This window comes from Passer domesticus, chromosome 7, assembly GCF_036417665.1.
Source record: "Passer domesticus isolate bPasDom1 chromosome 7, bPasDom1.hap1, whole genome shotgun sequence".
Classification (NCBI taxonomy): domain Eukaryota; kingdom Metazoa; phylum Chordata; class Aves; order Passeriformes; family Passeridae; genus Passer; species Passer domesticus.
The window spans coordinates 15796372-15822865 of NC_087480.1; the positions used below are offsets into that span (position 1 = coordinate 15796372).

A 26494-nucleotide genomic window follows, 5' to 3' on the forward strand; every position below is an offset into this window, starting at 1 on the left:
TTGCAGTGCTGACTCCTTCTTCCTCTCAGCACAGCCAACAAACTCTAACCTCCTTCTCAACCAGCTAACCCACTCTCTTATAGCACCATTCTTCTCCTTGGTTGCAGCTGTGGCCTGTTAAGGGCAGGCCTGTTCCTAATCTTTGGTATTTAGTACAGCTGCAGCTCCTCAGGGGTGAGATTACCTTCTGCCCTATCTTGACTTTCTTACATTCTATCCCCACACAGGAACCAAGACAGGCAGCACTGCCTGCACCCAGCCCCCAGGAGTTTCTCCTGAAATGGGACTCAGCAAAGCCTCTTTTCCCAGGAGATGGAACTGCAGCAGGGGCAAAGCTGGGAAGTCCCACTCTCCCACCCCTGCTCTGGTCCCATGTGGGGCCACGCTGATGAGATGGAAGAGTGGGGTGCCAAGGCACCTGGGTGTCACCACATCCCACCGGAGCACAAACACTGTGCCTTGCAAGAGCATCTCGAGGCTGCTGATTTCCTCTGAGGATCTCCTTGGACCAAACCTCCAGAGGGTTAGCAATGCAAGAACATGTCCCTAACCAGCAGCTCCACCAGCACAGGGGATGCCAGCTCCCCATCAGCTCTGTTTGATGCAGCCTCTCCCTTGCCATGCTCTAACCAAGGCTCCACCGAGAGTTTCACCAGCAGAGAACCTTCCCAGCAGGAGTCAGGGTGGAAATACCCGTGCAGAGAAACACTGATGCCCTGGCAGAAGCAGCACCTCTGGCTCAGCTCTTTTGGCACGGGACAAAACTGCCCCAGAGAGAATTAGCAAATCTGTGTTCAGAGGGCAGAGACACCCTGTGGGCAATGCCCAGGAGGAGACCCCCAGCCCGACCCCGTCTCTGCTGGGGTCAGTGATTTGCCAAGGCTCATCCAGAGATGCGGGATTCCAGCAATGGAGCCGTCTCCGCGGGTTGCCATGGTGATGTGGAGCGCTGCCACCTCCCCTCCCTGTCCCCGGGCTGGGACAAGACCGTGCCAGGCAGCAGATCTCCCTTGGGCAGCCCTGGGACTCGCTGTGCCTCCTTGGGACAGCTCTGGGGTGCATCGCCCGCTCTGTCCCACCCTCAGACACGAGCCAGGGCTCACTGCTGGCCGGCCTGGACAGGGGGGAGATGCCGGGGTGAGCCGTGTGCCTTCCCCCCATTCCCCTTCGTTTCCTTTCTGTGCTTTTCTCCTCTCCTTTCTTGCCCTTCCCAGGCCTGTGGCTGGACAATCAGACGTGCATCAGTGGTGGCAGGAGGAGAGCGGGGTTTGCAGAGCTGTGGAGGGGGCCAGGAAGATAAAACTCTGATGCACCAGGGACTCATTCCTCTCTCCAGCCAGCTGACACAGATGGGCTCCTCCAGCATTCCCCCTCCTCGTGTGCCCCAAAACACAGACAGGGTCTGGCCAGGCGTGGTCAGAGGAATGGACCCCAGCTCTGCATTCCATGGGTGCTCTGGATGGAGTCTGAGGTGTGCAGCTGCCCGGGAGGGCTGGAGATGCCCTGGCCAAGCAGGGAATGCAGACCCTCCAGGCCGGGGCAGGGACAACACCCAGCCCGAGGTGACATCTTCCTCTCTCCTGGGAGGGGACACTGCTCCGGCAGGGATGAATTATTCAGCAGTGGTCACTCCTCCCGCTCCACACGCGCCTGAGCTGCCGCCAGGGCTGGAATCGGGAAATGGGAAAAGCATTGGATGGGTGGAGCCGGTGCAGCTCGCTCCTGTAAGGACAGAGCAGCAGATGCGGGTGCCCAGCCTGGTGTCACCGTGGAAGGTGTGTGCAAGAAGCTGGGCAGCCTGGGATGTCACCAGTGCCACCAGGGAGCCCTGCCCAGGCTGTCCTTGCCTTGCTCTTGCCCTTCCCCACGCTCAGCCTTCCCCCACCTGGCCTGTGCTGCCCTGCTCGGGGTGAGCCACAAGCTCAGTGAACCTGGATCTGCTCCATGTCTTCTCATCCCTGGACTCTCTCTGCTCCTCTGCCCTGAAAATCCCTCTGAGACCCCACGTGTCACAGCACATGCCACAGCCAACACAGACACAATACACAGAGTGACACCAGACCCCTTCAGAAGGCTCCAGGTGTCTGCCCATACAGAGTAACATCACCTCAGAAGGCTTCAAGCCTCACCCTGCTGGTTCTTCAGCCCAGCCTTTCACACCCCTGATGCTGCTGCCCTGCCCCTGTGTGCCCTCTGCTCCCTTTGGTGGGTGCTCAGCACCCCTGGGCACTCCCTGGCTCGTTGCTGTCAGTGCTGCTCACAGCTGTGCACTGGGGATGGGGCTGGGCCAGCCCACCCCAGCCACCCCAAACTGTGAGCCTACACCCATGACCAAGGCCTGTGTAAGTGGCCAAGGTGCCATCACCCTGCAGAAGCCGTACTGCAAAATAGGGCAGAAAAGGTTTGGGCTCTGCAGCACACTCCCTTCTCATTGTGTGAGAAATGATTTCACAATTGTTGAAGATTCAATGCAAAATAGTCACTGAAGGCCAAGGGCTCTTGTAACAAAATAAAGAAAGCTTTTCTGAAAGCAAGAGCTGATTCATACTGTCATGCACAGCCATCTATTTAGGAAAGCTTAAAACCTCAGAAACCACCACTTCTGTTGCATCTAGCAGGGTTATAAGCTCTGCTGTAACCTGTCCCTTCAGTGAAAATAACACATTTACAGCAGTCTCCCTAGTCCTGGTGTCTGAACAACCATAAATCCAAGCAGACAGGATTCAGCCAGGGCTGGTCACAGAGTCAGCACGGAGGGGAGCAGGGGCCAGCACCATCCTGCTCTTGGACAGGGAGCAACCAAACCCTGCCCGAGCAAACCAGAGCCTGCCCGTGGCCTGCCTTACTTTAATCTACACTGCAATGAATTAAACATGTTTTAATATCAAAAATGAAGGCTCAAGGAGCAGCAGTAATAAATGCTCCACGCTCATTTTCTGTATTAAGCCGGTGTGTAGCCAGGGCAAGTGCGATAATTAGAGGCACACAGTGATTTATTTGGAGGAAGGAACTGGAGGCATTCAGACACTGCCATTCTCAGTCTTGGCACGTGTTTATTCCCCCGTTGCCTGCCTGCATGATAAATCCCTCCATGGTGCAGGGCCTGGGGCTGGTGGCAGCAGGATTGTGGGTCTGGGCTCAAGTCTTGGGTGCTCTCTGCCAGCGTGGATCAGGCACCCAGCAGGCTGAAAGAAGGGCTGTGCTGGGGCAGAGAGGCCTTTGCCTGTCCCAGGGGGATTTTAGCTGTGCTGCCAAGGGGAGAGTGGGTGTAACACCAGCCAGGAAAGCCCCTGCACTGGGGCTGGCTCTGGCAGGAGAGGCCTGAGCTCCTTCAAGCACCTCTGGGACGAGGGGTCATTAGTGTTTCTGGGTTTCCACTTCTGTGCCCCCTGCTCAGGCACTTTCAGCACAGGGACCCCCTCCCCAGGCTGAGGACATTGCTGTCCCCAGCATCATCCACAGCCAGGAGTGGAGCATTTCCTGGGCCATTTCCCAGGCTGAGGCTGCAGCACAGCAGGCACCTGCATTTCAGGCATGCACGTGGTGAGGAAGCCATGGTTACACAGGGCATTTCTATTCTCAGCAGTCATTTTTTGAAGTTGCTTTTAACTTTGTCCTGTCTTTTCACCTTTTTGGATAAGAGGTAGCATTTTTTTTTCTCAGTGTGGCTGTGAATTCTTGTGGTGCATTGAAGGCTGGAGAGGTCTGTTCTTGCTGGGGAAATGAGGCTGCAGGCTTTGCTCCCCAGCCATTCCAGCCCAGCAGCAGAGGTTGTGGAGTGGGACTGGGGTTCCTTGGGTGCTGGGGGGGGCTTTTTCTGCTGAAAACCTGAAGATTCCCCAGCAGCTTGGTGAGGCTGTGGGCTTGAAAACATAAATTGAGGGGACTTTCATCTGGGCTTGCAAATATCTGGAAACTTCATGCCAATGATTCCACAGCTCAGGGGCTGCCCCATCCCTTGGCAGCCAGAATCTGCATGTGAAGGGCTTTGTAGATGCCCAGGAGGGGCATCTTCCTTTCTCCAGGAGGCACAACCCCCTCTGGAAATTTACCCTTGCACTTAGAGGCTTCAAACACTTTATCTTTTTCTTTACCCCAAGAAATAATCCATGGACACTCAGGCTCTGTGGATCACAAGCAGAAGCCCTTGCCCTGAAGGAAGTTAAGAGAAGGATTTTGCCTTCTCTTAACATGGGAAAAGGGGGAACTCAGTGGCTGTGAAAGGCTGTGCAAACCCTTGTTCAATCCCCCTTATAAATGCCTCAGGCTGTGCACTGCCCCAAGGGGATCAGCACTGCTCCTGTCCCAGTCCCACCAGCACAAAAAGCTGCTGCTTCTGATTGTCTCAGAATGTTTATTTGTTCCTCCAGGCCTCAGCCTCCAAAATCACTGGACTGCACAAGGAATTGAAGTTTTAATGTATTCTTCAAGGATTAAATTTCAAGATCTCATAAACACCCACTGAGGCTTGGGGATATGCACCTAGAAGCAGAGGATGAGAATCCAAGAGCTGGTATTTAAAAGTGAATTAATCTGGGATTTCGAGTCAATCCTGCTATATTTAAAAGCCTCATTCTTGAGGGAACACTGCCACAAAAGTACTCTTTGCTCAGTGTTGGCACTTGGTGTGACACCCCTGCTGGGGAGCAGTGCTGGTGCCCCACTGCCAGCAGCAAGGACACAGCCTGCTCTAAGCACCAGGGAGCCCAGATCTTCCCAGGGGATGGGGGCTACAGCTTCCCCTGACAGGGCACTGAGGGATAATAACTTGGCACAATTCCTGCCGAGGGCCAATCACTTCAAAAGTTCCTGGGGAAAAGCACAATTTAGACAAAATGTTCCTAAGTCTCCTAAAGACCCCACAGGGGAAGGGCAGGACAGCCCATCGTCCTCAGCCTTGCTGCTGGAGCACCTGGAGGGTGCCAGGTCCTAAATTAACTCCAGGAGATTTTTTCCCTTGCTTGAAGCAGTAGCATCCATAAAGGAGGTGCAGGGAAGCCTTGCCTTTTGGGCAGTGCCTGCACAGGTCCCTGTGGGGGTGCCAGAGCAGGGAGATGCTTTCCCTGCCCTCAGAGATGGAGCTGGGAGAAACCTCCCATGGCTGACCTGTGGAAGAGACTGGGCTTCTTCCAGGTTGTAAAATCCTCACGAATTCCCATGACTCCAGCAGCTGGGGCTTACTTCAGCCACGGGACATCACAAACTGATGTTTCCAAGGCTGGCAAAGGTGGGCATAGCTCTTAAACATCCTCCATTGAATCACAGTCTCCTTCAGCTGGTTGTGGTAGATCCAGGGCACTTGGCACTGCTAGGAGCCCAAAGGACAGCCCTGCAGCAGCACAGAGAGAGAAGAGGAGTTCCTATTTTTAGCCACAGTGCATTTGCTTTTTTTCTCTTTTGCAGAGATGGGCTGGAAGCAGTGAGAGCAGTCTATGGCACTGAACTCCCCATCTAACACCCAAAGTGCTTGCCACCAAAATAGAGAGTTATCTGGGATCTGAAGGAAATGGGTGGGATTTGGTTTGTCCTTCCAGCACAGCCCTGGGCTGAGCAGAGCTGGCTGGGGATGGCAGGAAGGGGCTGGGCTGCTGCACTTGGAGCAGCTGCCACATTTGGCTGGGAGCATCTCTCTGTGCCTGTTGACATGCTAAAATAAATAGAGATGTCTTTTGATGTTGCCTTTGAATTGCTACTCTCTCTTCCTTCTTGTCCCCAGGGTATTTTATTGGACTTCATAATAAACCTGGAGGGGGGGGCAAAAGGGGGAAAGTTCTTTGAGTTTATTGTAAATGAGCAGAATTTTATCATCCCTCTGCTTCCATTTTAGATTTACCCTGTAATCTTATTTACAAGCTGAATACCAAGTGCTGGAGTAATCAGTAGGTGATCAATAAACAAGAGAGGCTCCTTGAGCTGCAGCCATTTGAAGTCAATCTGTTCCCTTGCACGCAGGTATGGAAGCTGGGATTTGGGGGGAAAGGTGCTGCTGGGGGAGCCCAGCATGGTCCCCTTTATGCAGATGAACCAGGGGTCTGGCAAGCCCCAGTCCTCCTCCTGTGAGCCACCAGCTTGGCCATGAGCTGGATGCTCAACACGAGCCATGGCTTGGGGTGGGATGCAGTCAAACCTTCCCCAGTGGACATTCCCTTCAGGGCAGGCAGCACAGGCACCACCTCTGCCCAGTGTGAACCAGGAGCAATGCTCCCAAAACACTGAGATGTGCCTGGGGAGGCAGGACCTGTCTCCAGATCCACAGGAGGTTTGGGCTGGTGTGCTGGGGAACACATCAGCCCCTGTCTGCTGCTAATTAGCACGACTGCCCTCCCTGGGATTGCTAATCTTATTCTTTCCTACTGCCCTCTCTTTTGCATTCAGCTTTGTCTTTCATTTACCTGAAGATGCTGGCAAACCCAGTGCACTTTAAATTCAAAATAAAGAAATATATCTGAGTTTTAAAAAGGGCTGCAGAGAGGACAGAGAGAGGGCTTGCCATCTCTTTGTAACTCTGTAGTCCAGACCTGGCAAAAACCAAGTGGCTAAATTCAGATGTTACCCCTTGTGTGAGCACCCTGAGCAGGGGGGCCAGTATTGTATTTGCAGGGAATGCCCCAAGGAAGGCAGGAATGATGCATCTGATTCCATGTTCTCAGAAGGCTAATTTACAATTTTATTATACTATATTATATGAAAGAATAATATACTATAGTATACTATACTAAGTAATACAGAAAGGATACTTACAGAATGCTAAAAAGATAAAAATGAACCTCGTGACTCTCTCCAGGGTCCTGACACAGCTTGGCCCTAGAGTCAAAGAGTCAAAACAACTCGCACCAGAATCCAATGAAACAACCACTTGTGGGTAAACAATCTCCAACCACATTCCAAAGGAGCAAAACACAGGAGAAGCAAATGAGATAATTGTTTTCCTTTTCTCTGAGGCTTCTCAGCTTCCCAGGAGAGAAATCCTGGGTGAAGGGATTTTTTCAGAGAATGTGAATGCCACAGGCCAGGACATGGGCTCTTGCCCTAGCTGCCTGCCCACTGCCTCCCGCTTCCAGCTCCCACACTGGCTGGGAAAGTGCCTTCTGGGTCCCAGCCTGTTGCTGCCTCCCCCTTTCTCAGCAGCAGCAGCAGCATCTCCCCCAGGCCATCCATCACCCGGGATTAGCCATTAGCACTGTCACCCATTGGCGGGGCTGCAGCTCGATGGAGTGTGTTAGCATTCCAGCCACCACAATGAATGGCCTGACATCGAAACCCTTGTGGATCGCAGGGAGAAGCCAATCAATTATTTCACTCCCCTGCCTGCTGCCAGCACCCGGGCTGGAGCATGCTCTGATCCCTTAATGGCATTTTGAAACACCGTCAAGAGAGTGGTGCATTTCATTTCACTCTGAGCATGGCCAGTGCCAGGAGGGTGCTGTCATAAACCCCTTGGTGGGACAGGCTGTCCCCTGGTGCTGCCTGACCTTCCCTGCACCCCTCCTGCTTCCTCCCAGGGATGCACAAGCCGACCCCCTGCAGCCACCTCCTGCACTGCAGGTAGTCCAGCCTCCCAGGCAGGCAGAGGAAAAGAGAGGAATTGTGTGCAAAAAGGAAAGGAAAGCCTTAACTGGAGTGCCCTGTCTCTCAATTCACCTAAAGCCATCAAGTTCCCAGCAGCAGCGTGGCTCTTGCTCACTTCCCCTGTCCCTTGTACAAATATAGCACAGTAATTAGATGAGGGCTCTTTGCCCTCCCGTTGGCATCTTGTCCTGCATGGAGCAGGGTCAGGCAGCCAGCAGGGCTGTGGGGCTGGGCACAGCATCCTCTGGGCACACAGCCTCGGCCCCAAACACCCCTCCCTCCTGGAAATGGGGGGACACTCCCCAGGTGCTGGAACCCAGGGCACAGGGAATGCTCCTCTGCCTCTCCTGAGAAGTGTGACCCCCAGGAGAACACTGCTTTTAACCTTCATCCATGGAGAAAGCTGCCAAGACTTTGGGATGGATTGGAATTTCCGAGTGTGTGAAATAGACAGTGGTATAGTTTATCACAGGGTGAAAAACTCAGAGTTTTGGGGTTTCAGTTTGGAGGTGGATAGGAGACAAGATGGAGGATTTGGGGCATTGTCTGATCTCCTTCTTGCTCTTCATCTGCTCCATTTTCTGCAGTGTTGGGGGCACAGGGTGATTGGTTACAAAGAGCAACAATGCAGATGTTGCATGAACAGACAAATAGTTATTGGCAGAAAGGTAGAAAAAAAAAATATGTTCTAAGAGTTAATTAGACAAAATAGTTTTAAAATACCTTGAACCTGTGTGTCTTGTGACTTTTTTGGTGCCTTTCTTTTTGTGTGCTAAGTCTGGAATGGCACGCAGAACTGTTGATGAGAGAAAAATAAACAACCTGAAGACTGGAAAAGGCAAAAGTCCCATTCATCTCTCAGTCCTGGCACAGAACCTTTTAGGGGTGTCCCCATCAGGGGATCCTAGAGGGGGTTCCTGCACCCAGACCTTCAAGGGGACACCACAGAGCTGGGTTGGGCAGTGGGGCCCTGGCTGCTGGGTGAGGGTCACTCTGCACCAAAGGGATCCCGTGGTGCCTCGTCGTGTTTAAAGTACTGTGACCTCCAAAGTCCCCCCAGACAATTATCCCAAAGCCGGGATCAGTGGGGTGGCATGAGTGGAAGGACAGTTTTCCTGCCACCGCCCCATTTCTGCAGTGCTGGTGAGAGCACAGCTCTTGCTGGTGGAGGCAGTGCTGGCTGAAGGAACTTGCAGCACTTTCTGCTCCTGGGGCTGCGTGTAAAGGGAAACAAGAGGCTGGGGAATGCTGGGGCTGCTCCCAGCTCCCTTCAGCCTGCATTAAACACGTTATTTCAGGACAAACAAGCCCATCTCCTGGTTTACAACACTCATGTTCAGAAGCCTCGAGCCCTTTGGGATCCAGAGCAGACACTTTGTCCCCTCACCGAGCTGTGCTCTTGCCACCGTGATATTTTCTGAAAAATCCCCTTGTCCAGGATTTTCTCCTGGGAATCTGAGAAGCCGTAGCTTCTCCTGTGTTTGGCTGCTGTGGAAAGTGGAGATTGTTTTCCAGCATGTGAATTGTTCTTATTTAATGATAAATCACAGCCAGCTGTGTTGGACTCAGAGGAGTCAGGGGATTTTATTATTAATTTTTGTTAAGCCTTCTGATGTATCCTTTCTCTATAGTTTAGTATAGTTTTAGTATAATATATAATATATAATATATAATATATAATATATAATATATAATATATAATATATAATATATAATATATAATATAATGTAATGTAATATAATATAATATAATATAATATAATATAAGGCAATATAATATATAATAATTATAATATATAACAAATATGATATGATATGATATGATATGATATGATATGATATGATATGATATAATATAATAATATATATATGTCAGCCTTCTGAGAATATGGAGTCAGATTCATCTCTTCCCTTGTCCTGGGACCCTCACAAAGACCACATGCTCCCACCCCCCAGGAAAGAGAGGCAGAGCTCCTCTCACACAGGGGACTCTCAGCTGCTCTCTCCTCTCTGTGGTGGCTGTGTGAGCTTTAATGTCCAGGGGATGGACATTATAAGACTTTTCCACTCTATGATGATGATCAGAGTGAAGGAATTGCCAGAACTGAGCTCCAATGAAGGCAAGCAGTGTGGGGCCTGACGTCCTCCTGGATGTCCCATCCCAGCTGGGGCAGCAGGGCTGGGGGAGCACTGCAATCCCCCGTGAACAGCAGCATTGCAGGGCTGTTCTCTGTGCAGGTGTGGGAAGCAGCCTGAATGGGAGGCACCAGCTAAATATAAACTCTGATTGGAAAGATGAGTGAGGGAAAGTGGTTTCATTGTTTGGGAGCAAGGACCTCCAAACCATTCACTGGAAAAGACTCCACCAGGCTCAGCAGAGCCAGTAATTAAAGGTAACTAGCCCAAAGCAGTCACAGCACAAATAAAGCAAGGCATGAAGATTGCACTTCTGTGGAGAGCTGACCTTGGTTGGATGCCAGCTGCCCACCAAGCTGCTCTATCCCTCCCCTCCTCAGCAGGAGAGGGAATGGGAGGAGAAAATAAGATGGAAAAAGCACTCATGGGTCAAGATGAAGGCAGTTTAACAAAGTGAAAGGCTCAAACCAGCAAAGATCCTAAAGATCAAACCTCCTAAAGATCTGTGTGCCCAGGGAGGTGAGCCCCTGGCCATTTCAAGCAGCCGTGGCAGGGCTCTGTCCAGCTGCCACCAGCCTGCCCATTGGCACCCCAGGGAGGGTGATCCCCTGCCCCAGAGGGAGAGACATAACCTTGGTCATGCTCAGCCTTTGCAGGTCCTGGAGAGGGCTGCAGTGGTTAAACAAGGTGAAAAAAGAGATTTAAGAGGCAGCAGGAGGCCTCTTGAAGAGGATGAAAGGAATCATCTACAGAGATGGAGAGAAGAGACAGCACGGGAAGGGAAGGGAAGGGAAGGGAAGGGAAGGGAAGGGAAGGGAAGGGAAGGGAAGGGAAGGGAAGGGAAGGGAAGGGAAGGGAAGGGAAGGGAAGGGAAGGGAAGGGAAGGGAAGGGAAGGGAAGGGAAGGTCTGGCTCTGTGAGCCAGCTGGGCACTCACAGCTCAGGGGATGCTGTGCTCGTGTGCAGGGTACAGCAGAGCACATCCCCCTGAGCTCCCACTGAAGCTGATTTCCCACCCATCCCCTGGTCAGGAGTCCCCACAGGTCCTGAGGTACTTTGGTGAGGAGGCTGTTCCCTGAAATTCCTCTTCAGGGCATCCAATGCCCTTTATTTGAAAGGCAGCTTTGCCACAGGGGGAGCTTCTGGTGCAGGCCAAGGAACAGCTGGGTTGCAGCAGGTACAAATCCCCAAGCACCCCCAGTCCCCAGATGAGCTCTCCAAACCTCTGCCAGCCCTTTTCCGCAGAAGGTGCAAGCACTGGGCCAGGGAAACTCAGGTTGTAGCACCTCTCCTGTGGAGGCAGGCTGGGAAAATTTGGATTGTTCAGCCTGGAGAACCTCTTCAATGTGGAGAATACCCTTCCAGTATCTAAAGGAGCTCCAAGAGAGCTGGAGAAGGACTTCTAACAAGTGCATTGAGTGATAGGAACGGGGGAATAGAAGGCAGGTTTAGATTAGACATTTAGATTACACAAGGAAGAAATGGTTTACAGGGAGAATGAGGCCCTGGCACAGGTTGTCCAGAAGAGCTGTGGCTGCCCCATCCATGGAAATGTCCAAGGCCAGGCTGGATGGGGCTTGGAGCAACCTGGGATAGTGGAATGTGGCCCTGCCCCTGGCAGGGGATGGAGTGAGGTGGTCTCTGAGATCCCTTCCAACCCAAACCATCCTATGATTTAATGCACAAGCCTCAAGCTCCCTTGAGCCCGTGGGGCTTTGCAGCCCAGCCCCTGTGCTCTCAGCCATGGTCTGCCTCCTCTCCCTTCTCTGCACTAAAGCTGTACCCTGACATCAGCAAAACCAAGTACCTGTCCAGGGGAGCAAAGCAAGATTGATTTGACTCCAAATGCTGCCAAATGCATAAAGCCAACACACTGGGAAAAATAAGGCAGGCAATTTCATCCTAGTTGCCTTCAGCAACAATGACATTAGGTGTTATTTGATACAAGAGAGGAGCCAATATTTCCAGACTGAAGGGCAATTATTTAAACCTGTGTATTTAGAGGGTCTGGAAGGTGTTCAGAACAGGAGCACTGGAAACAGCTTCTGACTTGGGATTGTGTGGGCCCAACACTCTTCTTGATGGCTTCACCCTAGCCCAAACTTCACATTTAAAGAAAACTTGGGGCAAAGTTTCCAAAAGCAATGTTATCTCGATTATTCTCCATCATCCATAACCATCAGCTGGATCAGCACTAAAAGTCAGGTGCCAAAAGTTTTTGCCAGCCCTGTATTTCCAGCTAGGAGCACAGGAAGAAGGCTGCTCACCTCGCTGAGCACAAGCTCTGGAGCCCCAGCCTAATAATGTAAATGTCAGTGGCTGAACCTCCAGCCAGCCTTTGTCTCTGGCACAGGAATGCATTGCCGGGGCTGTGAAATATTAAATGAGGCATTGGAGTCAAAAGAACAAAATTACAAATCCAGAGGCTGCTTTCCAATGCCCCCCGGGCTTGGCTGGGGCTGCCTGTGACGTAAACAGGGCTGGATTTATGGCAAACCCACCCAGAGCTGGCAGGGGACAGGGGTGGCTCCTGCACATCCACACCCCCGAGCCTCGAGCAGGGCCCTGGTGATGCTCAGAGCCCCCAGCTCCAAGCAGGAGAATGCCAGGATTCAGAGCCTGGGGCAGAGCAAGGTGAGGGAGGAAGGCTTCTCAGTGCCAGGCTGCTGCTTTTCCCATAAATGCAGTGATTGTGCCACGGGAACAGCCAGGAGGCTGGGCAGGAGCTGCCCCTGTGCAGAGCCCCAGCCAGTGCCTGGCTGCTGGCACTGCAGCAGCTCTGCAAAACCAGCTTCAGACACCTGAGATGTGCCAGCAGTGAAATAAAGAGACATCCCAGAGGGCAGACAGGGAAACAGGTACAGAGGGGAGAGGTGCTGAGACACTGCAGGCAGGGAAATCCTGTTCCTGCTTTAGCTGGAAAATGCAGGGCTTTGATGGTAACACTAACGGGGTGTCATCTCTCAGACTGGGATGATGCTGCAGAAAGGAGCACATGGGCATGGACAGGAAAGGACTGACAGAGCCCCAGGTGTATTACTGGAGAATGTAGGAATTAACAAGCAAAAATCCTGGGAAATTCAAACCACCAGTGCCACACAAGGGGCTGAATGCACCCTGAGCAGCAGACAGAGCTCTGCAGCTGTGCCAGGGAGATGTGGCACCCTGGGCACTGAGGGACACTCACCCTCTGGGGCTGTTTAGGAGCTATTCTCACAGTTCTCTGCAGTTGTTCTGTAGGAGGTTTAGCCACCACTCTGCCCAGAGAGGCTCATCCTCTTCTCTTGGCATAAACTCTCCATTTTTTGTAGGGTGAATTCCGAGTCATGAATCAGGAGGGCAGGACTCCTGGCACATCCATGCCAAGAATTCAGCCTCAAACAGCTCACCAGGAGGGTCTGATGGAGGCAGCACAGCTGGGTGAGATCTGGTACCCGGTAAAGAAAACCACCTCTCCTTCAGGGGGGGAGGGAAGTTTGCAAAGTGGGGCTGAGAAATGACAGCCACAGCAGGTCCTGCCACCTTCAAACTCCACCACATCAGCCAGGATCAAAGTGCCAATATCTCTGTACTGTTAATGAGGCACGTGGCAGATAAATTCCATGTTTGCAAAAAATATTGAAGGCACAACTGTGTGTTCCACCTCATCCCCTCACATCTGTGATTAACTATGATCCCTTGATACTTCTGGTCGCTAGGGCAGAGCATTTTACCTGAAGCTGCCACAAAATTGCCATTTCACACTCTGATTCTGTCCTCTACTTCCTCTCCTGTGCACCACTGGCTCAATAAAACCAGGGCAATAAAACCAGGGCAATAAAACCCTGCAGCACAGGGCAGTGTGAGGGAGGAGGGTGGTGGGGCAAAGAGACAAAAGGATGGATTCCCTGGGATCAGCAGGCACCAGGGATGGAGGAAGCACTGTCACAGCAAGCTGAACCCCACAGGGCTCTGTAGGGGTCCCATCAAGGAAAGGTCCGTGTGATACCTGGCCCCAAAAAGCCCCATGGCACAGAGATGTCCTCCCCTCAGAGATCCTCTGCTCTCTCTTGGAGGGTGATACCTGCAAATCTCAGGAGCTTCTGCCCCCAGAGCTGCAAGGGCAGCAGGTTCAAGGCAAGTGGAGGATTTCCAAAGCACAGCACACACATCAAGAGCAAAGGCCAGGGCTGTCTGTGGCAGCCAGGGCTCTGGGCTGCTGCAGAGCAGAGGGGTTACAGCCTGAGCTCTGCTCTCAGGAGAAGAGCCTGGGGCTGGAAAGCTCCTTTGAGATAGGCAGGGCTGTCTCCATGCACCTGGAGATAACTGGTGCTGCAGGACTGCCATCCACCAGGCAGCTCATATGGCTGGAGGGAGGGAAAGATTGGAGTTCCCTTTTTAATAATAGTGTACACCACGAGTCGAGGGCCCTGCACGATGGTAAGAGTGAGGAAAACCCAGTGATGGGCTGGATTAGATGATCTCCAGAGGTCCCTTCCTACCCAAACAACTCTGTGATTTGGTGATAGTGGCAGAATAGGGATCAGAAATAAATTCCAAGTAGTTTTCTGCTTGCCTGGGTGAATTTACCACAGGAATTGGAGAAGTTGACTGCAGCCCCACCTCAGCCCCTCTCTGTGGGCTGTCAGCAGCCCTTAGCAGCTCTCTCACTGGCTGAATATTGCCCTATTACAGCCTCATGTTGGGCAACTGCTCCTTTTGATTCCTGCCAAGCATCTTTTAGGACTGATCCCTTCACTTACAAAACCCTCACAGGTATTTTTGTCACTGACAAAATTATTTCTGCATAATAGTCCCTGTTCTCTGCTTACAAGTATTGTGCTTGGACTGGAGAAAAGACGGTCTCTGCAGCCTTGACACCTCTCCTTGAACTTGAGAGCACCATTTCTGACCAGTGCCAGACTTCCCTCAGCCTAACTGGGTCTGAGTGAGTGAAATCAGCCCTTCCCTGTGTAGCCAGATGCTGCATTGTGATGCCAGCCCAGAGAGAAAGCAAGCAGCTTAGACTGTACTGACAAAAGTCCTAATGGAATAATTAAACTCCAATAATTCAATTAACACTGCAATTGAGTAATTGCATTTGGAGCATGGCTGTAATTGAGCAATATTTGTATTGTCCCAGCCATGAGGATAGGCACAGTCGCCTTTCAGCAGGCAGAAGGAGACAGATGCTGCTAATAAAGGGCAGAAGATGGATGTGAGGTCACCAGATTAAGTGTGCTTCCTTTTTTTGGCCAGAGAAGGAAGTCAAACCACTGTGATCCTGTTGCCTTTAAAAGCCTAAGTAACAGAAATAGAAGAGACTGCAGGACTGCAGGAGTCTGCTTTACCATTAATTACCTTTTATTGAAGGCTCCCAGCCCACTTGGCATTGCATCAGCGAGAGGGCAGCCGTGTCCCTGCCCACAGAGCCCTTATCTTAACCAGGCTCAGACAGCAGCAGCAAGTGAGCTGAGACCTGGGGAGGAATGTCTGCTTCCCCTGGCAACTGAAGGAGCCTGCAGAGCGCCAGGCCAGGAGGCAGCAGACAGATCTGGGTGAGATAAAGCAGAGACAGGAGAATAAACCAGCAATTTGGGGCTGCCTCACTTGTGCTGGGTGTAGCTGCAGCCTGAGACTGCACAGGACAGAGAGCAGGGCTCTGGGCCAGTGAAGAGGCAGGCAAATACCACTCCTGACACCCCACCTGCACTGCAGCCCCGTGGGAGCAGTGTCCAAGGTGGCTGCTCCACTTCCACTGACTCTTCTTTCCCTATGAAGCAGAAGCAGTATTGCCACTGCCACTGCCTCCATTTACCTGTGAGTACAGGGGCTGCAGGTGCTGCATGTGGATCTTTCACAGAATTCCCAGAATCACTGGGTTGGAAGAGACCTTCAAGATCATCGAGTCCAGCCCAGCCCCAGCACCTCAACTCAACCCTGGTACCCAGTGCCACATCCAGGCTTTGTTACACACACCCAGGGATGGGGACTCCACCACCTCCCCGGGCAGCCATTCCAGAACTTTATCACTCTTTCTGTAAAAAACTTTTTCCTAATATCCAACCCATATTTCCCCTGGCACAGCTGGAGGCTGTGTGCTCTGGCTGTGTCAGTGCTGCTGCAGAGAGAGCCCAGCCCCAGCTGAGCACAGGCACCTTCCAGGAGCTGTGCAGGGTGAGGAGGGCACCCCTGGGTCTCCTTTTCTCCAGGGGAGCACCCCCAGCTCCCTCAGGGGCTCCTCTCAGGGTTTGTGTTCCCAGCCTCGTTGTCTCCTCTGGACACATTCAGGAATCTCAACATCCTTCCCAAACTGAGGAGCCAGGACTGGACACAGCACTCACCAATGCCAAGGACAGGGCAGAGTGACCTCCCTGCTCCTGCTGGCCACACCATTCCTCTGAGGCTTAGGCTGATCAGCCTTGGGGAGCACAGGCAGCTGGGCTTTCAAGGATTTGTCTCAGCCAAACCCCAGCTGTAGCTCACAGCTTGCCAATATTTGGGGATAGGGTCTTTCCTGGGAACTCAGCTTTATCTCGTAGCCTGAGTGCTGGAATGGAAAAGTTAACAGCTTGGTTAACCCCTTCCAGTCTGAGAAGTCACTGCAAGCATGATGTCTATCTTCTCCAGCTATTCTGAGCTAGGCTCTTGGCAGCTTTGTTAGAGGACCACAAATCTGCCTCTCTCTTCCTTCCCCAGAGCAATTGCAGTTGGGTTTTTAATTTATTTATTTATTTCCAACTCCCAGAGCTTTCTAAGCAATTTAAACTTGTTTGGCAGATTTTTTTTTTTTTTTTTAAGGAAGAGGCAGCTGATGCCAGGATGCTGTTTGCAGCTCCTCTCCCCTCCCACTCTCAGCAACATCTGAGCTTGGTGGTTAATTACTATGAGACCTCTCCGCCTCTGTCAGTGTTAGCTGGAATGATGGGTTTACACCATGCATGTCAACAAGCATCTAGATGGAAAATAAACCTACTGATGCTCCCACTGTTGGGGAAGCGAGTGTGCTGATTCAGGCGTCTCAATCCCGCGGATGACAGGCACAGCCTGCTCTGCAGCACAGCTCTGCTCACTGGGGGCCATGGCAGATCCTGCTGTGTGCACTGCAGGGCAGATCCATGGAAAACAGGCCTTGGCAACTCAGCTCCTTGCTCTCGTTTGAGAGAAGTTGTTCACACGTGAAAAATTGACTCTGTTTAACTTTTCCCAGGCAGGAGAAGCACAGCATCACCTCCATGGTGGAGAGGGCTAACACCCCCAGCTTCTCTTCCAGCCATGCCTCAGGAGGCACTTTCACAGAATTCCCAGAATCACTGGGTTGGAAGAGACCTCAAAGATCATCGAGTCAAGCCCAGCCCCAACACCCCAACTCAACCCTGGCACCCAGTGCCACATCCAGGCTTTGTTACACACACCCAGGGATGGGGACTCCACCACCTCCCCAGGCAGCCATTCCAGAACTTTATCACTCTTTCTGTAAAAAAACCCCTTTTTCCTAATATCCAACCCATATTTCCCCTGGCACAGCTGGAGGCTGTGTGCTCTGGCTGTGTCAGTGCTGCTGCAGAGAGAGCCCAGCCCCAGCTGAGCACAGGCACCTTCCAGGAGCTGTGCAGGGTGAGGAGGGCACCCCTGGGTCTCCTTTTCTCCAGGGGAGCACCCCCAGCTCCCTCAGGGGCTCCTCTCAGGTTTGTGTTCCCAGCCCCTCTCCAGCCTCGCTGTCCCCTCTGGATGTGCTCAGTGTCCCAAGGTCCTTCCCAAGCTGAGGGACAGAGCTGGGCACAGCACTCCAGGTGTGCCCTCACCAGTGCTGAGTACAGCCATGGGCTCTCCATTCCCACAGCACCACGTGGATTTGCAGCAGGAGGAAGCAGAAGCAGGTCTGTTCCTCTGGGCACAGTGCCCTGCTGCAGGCCTGTGGCAGAGTAAGGTACAGAACTGAGCAGTGGCTCCTTTTCCTTGAAGGCTCACGGCAGTGAGGTCCGAGAGGGGACAAACACGTCCTTGTGACGGGAAAGCCGCGTGATGGTGACGAGTCTGCTCTGACTCATAGCCCAAGAGATGCTGTGATATTCCACCCCTGGCCTGCTCTGTCCACCTGCTCCGAGCACAGCTTTAGCATTCCAGTCCACATTTGCTCTAGGACGTCATTTTCCCACCACGAGAGCAATCCCAAATCAAGGGGGAGAGTTGACCTTGCTCACCATAGCAGCTCATCTTCTGGTTAAGATCTTGTACACAAACTCCTTCCCAGCTCTTCAGAGCTTCTTCAGATGGCTTCAGGCTCTGTATGCTTTGGTTTTATCAGGTGTTTGGCATCAGCCCATCTCCAGTTCCCCCAGTGTGTACCAAAACATTCTGCTTCCAGGTGACAAATTCCATGGAAAATATGCCACACTACCCAGATGGGTTTTTCCCCCCTTTGGTAGGGCATTTAAGCAATTTTCTCTTTCTTTTTTGATCCATATCAACTTTCTTCTGTTTCTGCTGTACGCTGTTCTATTACACATTTTTACACCAAAAAATACTATATAACAAACTTGTATAGAAGCAGTATTTAAGCTGCTCCATGATCCTCCCAAGGAAAACAATTTCAACAGAAAGGAATTTAGCTTGACAAATGCTGCCCAAGACCTGCCCTGATCATCCTTATGCTGCACTGCACAGCTTTCATTAACTTACGAATGAATTCCTGTTGTGTCTCGTGGCTTCCTTCAGATGTTATTATGCCAGCTCCCAAGGACATAAACAATTCTCTTGATTTAAGAAAGTAGGCTGAGACGCTGCTTGGCTGTGGTTTGGGGAAGGGCAACAGCATTGGAAAACACATTTTATTCAAGAAAACAAAAATATTAGTTCCAAATAGAAGCAGCAGTCCAATTGAAATAAACTCACTGAGCATAAACCTGGGAACTCGTGATGCAAGAGAAAAGAAATGGGGTTTTCTATTACTTCAGCCATTCTTTTCATTCACATCTGTATCACAGCAAGCAGTTAATCACCTTCAGCTCTCTTATCCAAGCACTGGTTCAAGACAACCTTGCAGAATCTTTGTGAAACTTTTCCCTTCATCCGAGGGATGCCCTACCCTGGCTCCAGGATAAGAACAAATCTAATGCCCTCATTTATGCATTTACCTGCTGATCTTAGAGCAAAAACTTGTGGTATTTTTGTGTTTATTTTTGTGGGTGGGTTTTTGGTTTTCTTTTCTTTTTCCTTTTTTTTTTTAATTGTTAAAAAAAAAATTTAAATAAACGTGGGCTGCTCTAAATAGGGAAAAGGATGGAGGTAAGCATGCATATGCATGTAGGCCTAAAACTAGATGTGACATCCCCTGTTCCAGGTCAGGGCACAGCAATCTGTCACCCAGGCACTGCACACACAGCTCTGCTTACCCAGAAAGAGGTGCTGCAAGGACAACACAGAGACTCAGGCTGTTGGGAGCACTTGAGAGGGTTCATGAACTCCCAACACCAGTGCCCCTTTCATCTGCTCTTGACAAAAGTAATTGCAATGGGCCACCTTAGCCTGACCCCCAGGTTCCCAGCCCAATAAATCTCCATGACCTGAGTGCTCAGGCCCTCTTGGAGACCTCACAGCTATTCCAGGCACAGTCCCCTTCCCACGGCTTATTTTGGCACAGGATTTTCAGTGCTGGTGACATTCTAACAAAGGTATCTCATCAGCCCTAAGCTCAGGGTGGCTGGCTGAACTTCCCTTTCAACAGAGTGGTTTTAAATGAACTTTGATGATGTTTTTCTTCTCCCACTTGTGCTTTTGCCCAGTTCACATCACTCCCTCACTTGCAGTGTCCCAATCCACACCCACCATTTAGTTTGCCTTAAACACAGCCCTGCTCGTCTAGTTTCTCACTGTGTTGCTCCTCACCATTCACCTCATCCTGGATGGAACCCTTGGGCTCAGCTCAGGTGAGAAAAGGTATGGCTGACTATCCCAGGTGAAGTCAATCCCTCATCCTCCTCTCTATACTTGCCAGCTTGCCCCAGTGCCCCTAAGAGCAGCTCTGGGGATATAACTACAGGAATCTGGCTCAGGAGATCCCATCAGCAGTTCCCAGTCACAGGAATCCCCAGGGGTGGTAAATTCTCATTATCTGGGCCCCTGTCAGGGGTGGAACCCACCCAGAGCTCACAGTATCATTTAAGTCAAGTGTTGGTGCTTACATTTGTACAGTTCCTAATCTACAGTTTGGCAAATGTCTGCCTTGTCTGCATCACCTGATGAGTTAAAATCAGCTGTGTCCATCTCCATTCCTATCCTGCTCCTTTTCACACAGCTTTCTGACATGACAAGAGTTTTCCAGAAGAGGTGTGTGGCTCTTTTTCTCTCTGTTCAGCAGCTGCAGGAGACAGGCTGCCAAATAGGATCAGAGAATTGTTTCAGTAAATACAACATAGCACTCTTGGAAGTGTTTGCTGGGTTGTGATACCATCAAGTTAAAATGGCATGGTTAAAAAAAAATATTGATCAGCATCAGAAGTGAGTTTCCAGGCTGCTGAGCTGCACAAAGGAGACACCCAATTAAAGAGAGATGGTCTCTGAGGACTGTAGGTGGACAGTAGCTGCTATCGTTCTGGCAGCTTCCTATGATGTTCTCTTCAGAAATGAGTGTGTGGAGGCAGAGAAAAAAAGATGAAAGGGAGGCCTTGAGATGAGAAAGCCCCAAATGATCAAAGATTCCCATGGACTGAGAGAAGTACTCCGAAACCAAAGGCATTCCTCTGCTGCCTGTGTCACAGTTGCCCTGGAGTGGATTTGAAAAACTCCTTTAAGTATTCACCTGGGATGTGGGGACACACATCAGGAAGCAGAGAGAAACTTTTCAGGCCTTGGGGAAGGCTGAAATTCTGAATGATTCTGACTTTTTCTGAATTGGTTCATTTCTTTATAACCAGATTCCACTGGGGATGTGTGGTACTGACTCCATTTGAAGCAAGGGCTCAAGAGGCCTCTCAATTCTGTCAACACTCCTCACAGGCTGCAGCACCTGCTGCTTTTGTGCCATGGTCCTTCACTGAGTGCCTTAACACACTCCAGGTTCTGCCTGTGCTGCTCCTCTTGTGTCCCCTTCCCACCCACACAGGCAGGACACACAGCAAGGGAGGACAGAGCTCTTCACCCAGCACTGATCTGAGCGAGGGGAAATGAATCACACACTTCAGCCACATTAGCCACATCCAGCAAGGGTCAGATATGCCCACTGCAAGCTGCCAGGAGGGTCTGGTGAGAAATGTCCTAATGTGAGAACATCAGGGGAGATAAAGCACTTAGGAAAGGACAGAAGAGATCAGTCTCCTGAAAAGAGCACAGAACAAACAATCATGATGGGAAGGGAAAAACAGAGATGTTGTTCACCATCCTCTGATGAATTCATCACAATCTGAAAGTGGATTTTGCCCGAAGGACAAAACAGAATGAAGAGAGACACCAAGAGAGCAAAGACAGACACCAAGAGAAAAATCATCTCCTATTTGTGAAGATCATAGGAAAAAAACAAACCAGCCTCCAGCATATTCCAGGCACCTTCCCTGGAGCCAGGAGCACGGGCAGACAATGACTGTCTGTGGCAGCAGCTCCTGAAGGGGATCCCAGGGAACAAGGAGGAATCCAAGCTGCAGGTGCTGCAGAGCAGAGGGTAAAATCTACAGACACACCAGCAGGTTGAAAAGGAGCTGCTCCAGCGTGAGGGAGACAGATCTGTCTGTGCACGTAGGTACAGCTTAGTCATTTCAGATAAACTTTGTCTGGAAGGAAGGATATACTGATAAAGCAGTGCTTCACACAGTGCAAGAAGTACACAAAGTTTGGGTACAAACTTTAAACTAAACAGCAGAAAAATGAAGTAGTCTTTTAAGACAAACAGAAAGGTATATGATGACATCAACAGCAGACCTGGGGGAAGATGAGAGTGAGAGACTGCAGCTGTAAGGGAAAAATCGAAATTGAAGTTCTTGCACTGTCTCAGGTGTTTATATGGAGCAACCCATCTGGGTTTTCTCTTCCTCCAGCTATAGAAGGAGGCCAGTGTCTTGTCCCAGGGCAGTAGGTGGACAAAGGGGAATATGAAGAGAGGTGAAATTCAGAGAGTCAGCTGGGCCATGTATTTTAGCACACCACCATTGCTCTGAGAGAAGGCAGGAACAAGTCAAAATGGGGATGGTGGCTCTGCAACCACAGCTGGAGGACAGAATGTGTGAAGAAGGTGAGATGAGAACCTGCAGTTTATTGGGATGCTGCTGCAAACAAGCCTCTATCTCAGTTCCACATCTGCACTACCCTCCACTTAACTGCAATGCATTTAATCAAGCTGCTTCTTATGGGAACCAAATAAAGCTTGATGATGCTTAATGGCTGGGGCTTAATGGCTGGGTTGTTTAGCTGGGCTCATAATTTTGATTAATTAAGATGCTTGCAGGTGTTGGAGTGGCACTTCGGCATCAGTGTTGGTGTTCAGAGGCAAAGGGGGTTCCCCTCCTGGAGGATTTCTGCCAGTGCTACTTCAGCAGAGCAAAGCTCCCCTCAAACCTGAGCAAAAAAGTCAACTCTTGTAGCCTCCAGATTTCTGGGAGTTCTGACGACCTGGTAGCTGTTTTGGGAGGATATCTGGAAAAATCCAAACCCCAAACCTCAAATTTTGCCTAGGGCAGCCTCTGTGCCCTTGATAGGAAGAAAGTGAGAATGTGAGAAGCTCTCCAGGTGAAGATGGTGCTCTCAGGCTGTGGATCCAGCCCAGCAAAGTGCCCATCCCCAGAGCAGTGTCCCTACTCCAGAGAAAAGGGCAGCAGAGCTCATCCTGAGTGGAACACACAAAGCCTGGTTGCTCATGAGCTTGTCCCCTCTGTTCCTCTATCCTCACTCTGGGTTTCAGCCTCCCCCTGCCAGGACATCACCCTTTTCCTGCCCAGTGTCACCAACCTGCCAGCTCCTCCTCATGGATGACCTACAGGAGCCTGGAGGTGGATGCACAGAGAAATCACATTACAACCTCCCCCTTAAGCAGTACAAATTTGTATTTCCCTTTTCTATTTCTTACAGAACATACTTACCTCAGGTTTTTGTCTCCTGAATGCTGATAAAATGCCCTCAGGTTAAAAAATATTTGGAGATCAATTATGATATGGATACCAGCGTGGCATATGCTCATTTCCATAAGAAACTAACACTGGAGAGAGGCACAATGAGCCAGACTCATCACTGTTTTCAGTATCAAACACTGACATTAAATTAAGCAGAACTTGATGATTTAAGGCTTAGTAAATTACTACTGCCAATTATAAAGGCAATATAACATTGTGGATAGAGCACTGGAGTAGGGCTCAGGAGACTTGTACCCTGCCATGGATATTCTGAATTAATTTGGACAAATGTTACCTTCACATGCATATAAATACTGGTCAGTCTTCCACTTTTCTTGTAATGTGTATAAGAAATGCAAAAATTAAGCAGCATATTGTCTAGGGACCACAAAGACAATCTTTTTCCAAGAAACAGCTTGTTTGGCAAGCACAGGAGGGAAAAACTGAGTCAGGAGGAATGATGTCAGCCTTTTCTCATACATCTACATTGTTCTGCTCAACCACAGCTTTGGAAGAAGAGACATTCAGATCTAATTTCTGGAAGCTTAAGCAGACACCAATTGGAGTAGCCCCTGAGTGTTATGAGCATATTTCATAGCTTGTGATGAATCACAAATGAAGTATCTACTTTCCAGTGCATTAAGGCTAAAGCAGAAGTTGATTAGGATTATTCTGACCCAAGCAATGGTTCACTTTTCAAGGAACTGGTTGAAATGTCCAGACATCAGCCTAATTTGTCCTGGAGTTATAATGCAGTGTATTACAAACATACAGGGATTACAACTTTGCACTCACTGTCAGTGTCTGCAATCCATCATGGAGAATCCATCTTCTCATTACAGCCTGCCACAAACTCAGCTGCATAGGTGCTGTCTGTCAATTATTTTCCTCTGCTTCCACCCCCAGAAGAATGCAGGACTCAAGGCATTTTGCTCTGAAGGTACTCACAGGCTTTTGGTTAAGTGTGCCATTACCATGCCAGGGCCTGCTTGTCCTCTCCACTTTGATCATTGAGCAAGTACCTTTGCTTCCTGCAGGACTAACAATGTTAAATTAATATATTTGCCCAGCAGCTACTGAGAGAAACACCCTGGTTACCCAACTCTGTATCTCCAGATTGGACCTTAAGGCCAAAGAACAGATTTTGCAGCATTTCAGCCCTTTGAGAAAAGCTTTGTTATGCAAAATTCCTCTTATCTCAACTTTTATGAGGTCTCAGAGCATAATATAGAGAAGGCAGACTCAAAGATAACTGGAAGTATTCCTTAGAACCTATTATTTTATTAATCAAGAAAGATCAGAAAAATAGGTGGAGGGACAGCAGATGACTAGACAACACTGAACCATAAATTGTCAAAAAACTGTTCAAAAGGGCTGAGATGTTCAGCAGTCCAACTATAGCTGGTTAACTTGTTCTGCCAGTGGAAAGGAGCCTCAGATGTGGACGTGGATCCCTGAAGAATGATCTTCTTACCAAGAAATAGGCAAGAGAGGATTCTGAACTGGCCCCAGTCCCAGCACGGGAGACCAAGCAAGGACATCAGCACTTGCAAGTCTTGAAATGGTACCAAAGCCCCAGACATTGTCTGTGCTACCTCTCAGCCAGGACCACACAAAGGCTTTCTGTGGCTTACAGAACTGAAATCTCCCACTTGCTGATTCACAGGGTCTGTACCAGACTGAAGGAAGCAGAAAGTTAACCAGAGCAGTGTGAGGGCCAGACAGCATCAGCTGTTAGACCCTGTGGGTGCTGTGCTCCTCCTGACTCATCTCTCCAGAGACATCTCCCTGGACTGTTCAAGGGAAGCCATCTACTGTTTCAGAACAAGCTGGGTTTCCAAAAGACTTGAAACCAGAACATTACATTTTGCAAACTTTCTCTATCTTTCTACCCATCAGAAAAATTTATGAAATCCAACTTCCTTGATACTCTCAAGGTGACTTCCAAGATCTCCTCTTCAGAGAGAAAACGAGCTCTACCCTCCTTGCTGTTCACAGGGTAGGGGAGGTGCAGCAGCAGCTTCCTGTGAAAGAGGACACAGGGGATGTCAGTGTCTCAGAGCAGGTGAGCAGCTGAGATGCCATTGCCAGTCACTCCTGCAATTCCTCAGCCAGGGAAAGTTATTCCAATAGATCTCCTAATTGTGATGGGTTGTGGGGTTCCTGCAACACCTCATGCACAGCAAGACTGGACATTGATAGAAATATTGAAATATTTCCATCGCTTAAAAGCAGCTTGGCTTAGAAGCAGCCCCAGAGCTACAGAGCTGGAAGCAGTTGCTTGGAGTCTTCCTACCCATCTGTGGGAGAACAAAGTTTTTCAGCACGTAGAACTTGACATCTTGATTGTTTCCTTCACACTGAGAAGACTTGCACTTATATTTGTGAAAGCAGCACTGGTTCAGGCTGTACCCAAGCAACCATCAGATTTATGGTGAACTTTTTATTTGCTAGGCTTGTGACTAGAGACAGCTGGGTACTGAGAAGATAATGGCAGATCTGAGTCACCAAAAAGATAGAATTGCAAAAGGAAAAGGATGCTGAGGTTTTCCTACATCTGCAGCATTGCATTAAGCTACTTCTCTTACTGCCCATAGGTTCAGCAAGTCATTAGCTGAACAATTATTCCTCCCAATTTTCCAGTTTCAAAACTAACATTCCCAAACCTTCTTCCACCCCTGTTGCATCCTTGAGTTATAACAAAGCACAGGGTAACTGACTTTGCCTGGTTTTGGCAGAGAAAAGAGGCTTTTCTATAGCTACTCTACTGGGGACTTATTTAGGCCTTAATCCAGGGCCTGCACCTCAAATTTATCTGCAGAAAGCTATTCTCGTATAGATCTTCCCACACCCCATTCAGTGCAGCAAGTCAGCCCAGAGAGGATTAAGGTTTCTTATAAAAACAGCCTTTGTGAAGAAGGACTTTGAGCAAAACAGACATAAGAATTATCTGGAAATCTCAGGCAGAGGAATTGCACACTGAGGGAGAGATGCAGGAAAACTGAGAAATCCAAGAGTGTACCAGTCAGTTGATTATCTTTGTAGGCTTGAAATAGCCCTATTAAAAAAATCAAAGGAAAACTCTTTTGAAAACCTTGTAACATTTCCATCTCTGAATTTGTGCTTGGATATGTCTATAATTTGGCTTTCAGCTACTGAAAATTTATCTGCACTTTTTTTTACCATCTTCAGTCATATGTATTTGTACAAATTAGTGCTAAGGAATACTGGACTAAGTCTTTCAAGACCTTGGGCAGCTTTTTGTCAGGTGTTTTGAGCCCCTGAAACCTTGTTGTTTAAGTAGCCAAAATATGTCCCAAAGCTTTTTACTGGACAGTATCACAGATTCAAAGCCAGAAGATTGTACACCTATGGATGGACTATGGGTGGTGTTTTTCCTGTATTTATTTTTCACAAGCAAATATTAATAGTACGATCTTTAGCTTTGCTTTCCACACAGACTGCAGTTAAAAGCTTGGCTAAACCCCATTTCAAACAGGATATTAACTGTACTTCTATCAGTTGTGCTACACTTACTTTTTGGGAGTTCGAAGGTCAAGAACCTTGTCCTGGATGTCTAATGTGATGTCTGAGTACTTTGTCTCTGGCAGCTTGATTTTAATCTGAAATGATGGGCAGAGGTAAAGCTGTGATTACATATGTTGCCCTAAAAGCCATAAAAGAGCTCATTTTCATGAATATTTCAATGCTAGT

At 49.6% G+C, this 26494-nt stretch overlaps 1 protein-coding gene and 1 long non-coding RNA gene across 6 annotated transcripts in view; one reads left to right on the forward strand and one right to left on the reverse strand.

The window, feature by feature from the left end:
• Positions 1–993: 993 nt before the first annotated feature.
• Positions 994–9953, forward strand: LOC135304576 (uncharacterized). The gene is made up of 3 exons (XR_010365901.1): positions 994–1137; positions 5828–5952; positions 9808–9953. It is a non-coding gene; the product is annotated as an uncharacterized LOC135304576 (long non-coding RNA).
• Positions 4939–26494, reverse strand: part of DNAAF6 (dynein axonemal assembly factor 6) — a 29004-nt gene continuing 7448 nt past the window's right edge. For 2 of the 5 annotated variants that reach the window (XM_064427138.1, XM_064427139.1), the window contains exons 6-7: positions 26318–26403; positions 24030–24804 (exon numbers count right to left, since the gene is read on the reverse strand). In XM_064427138.1, the coding sequence (XP_064283208.1) occupies positions 24669–24804; positions 26318–26403 (222 nt within the window). In that variant the 3' untranslated portion in view covers positions 24030–24668. Of the gene's footprint in view, positions 5330–18477; positions 20058–24029; positions 24805–24865; positions 25081–26317; positions 26404–26494 lie in introns of those variants that run through there. The other 3 variants (XM_064427142.1, XM_064427141.1, XM_064427140.1) reach the window with 3 other exon arrangements.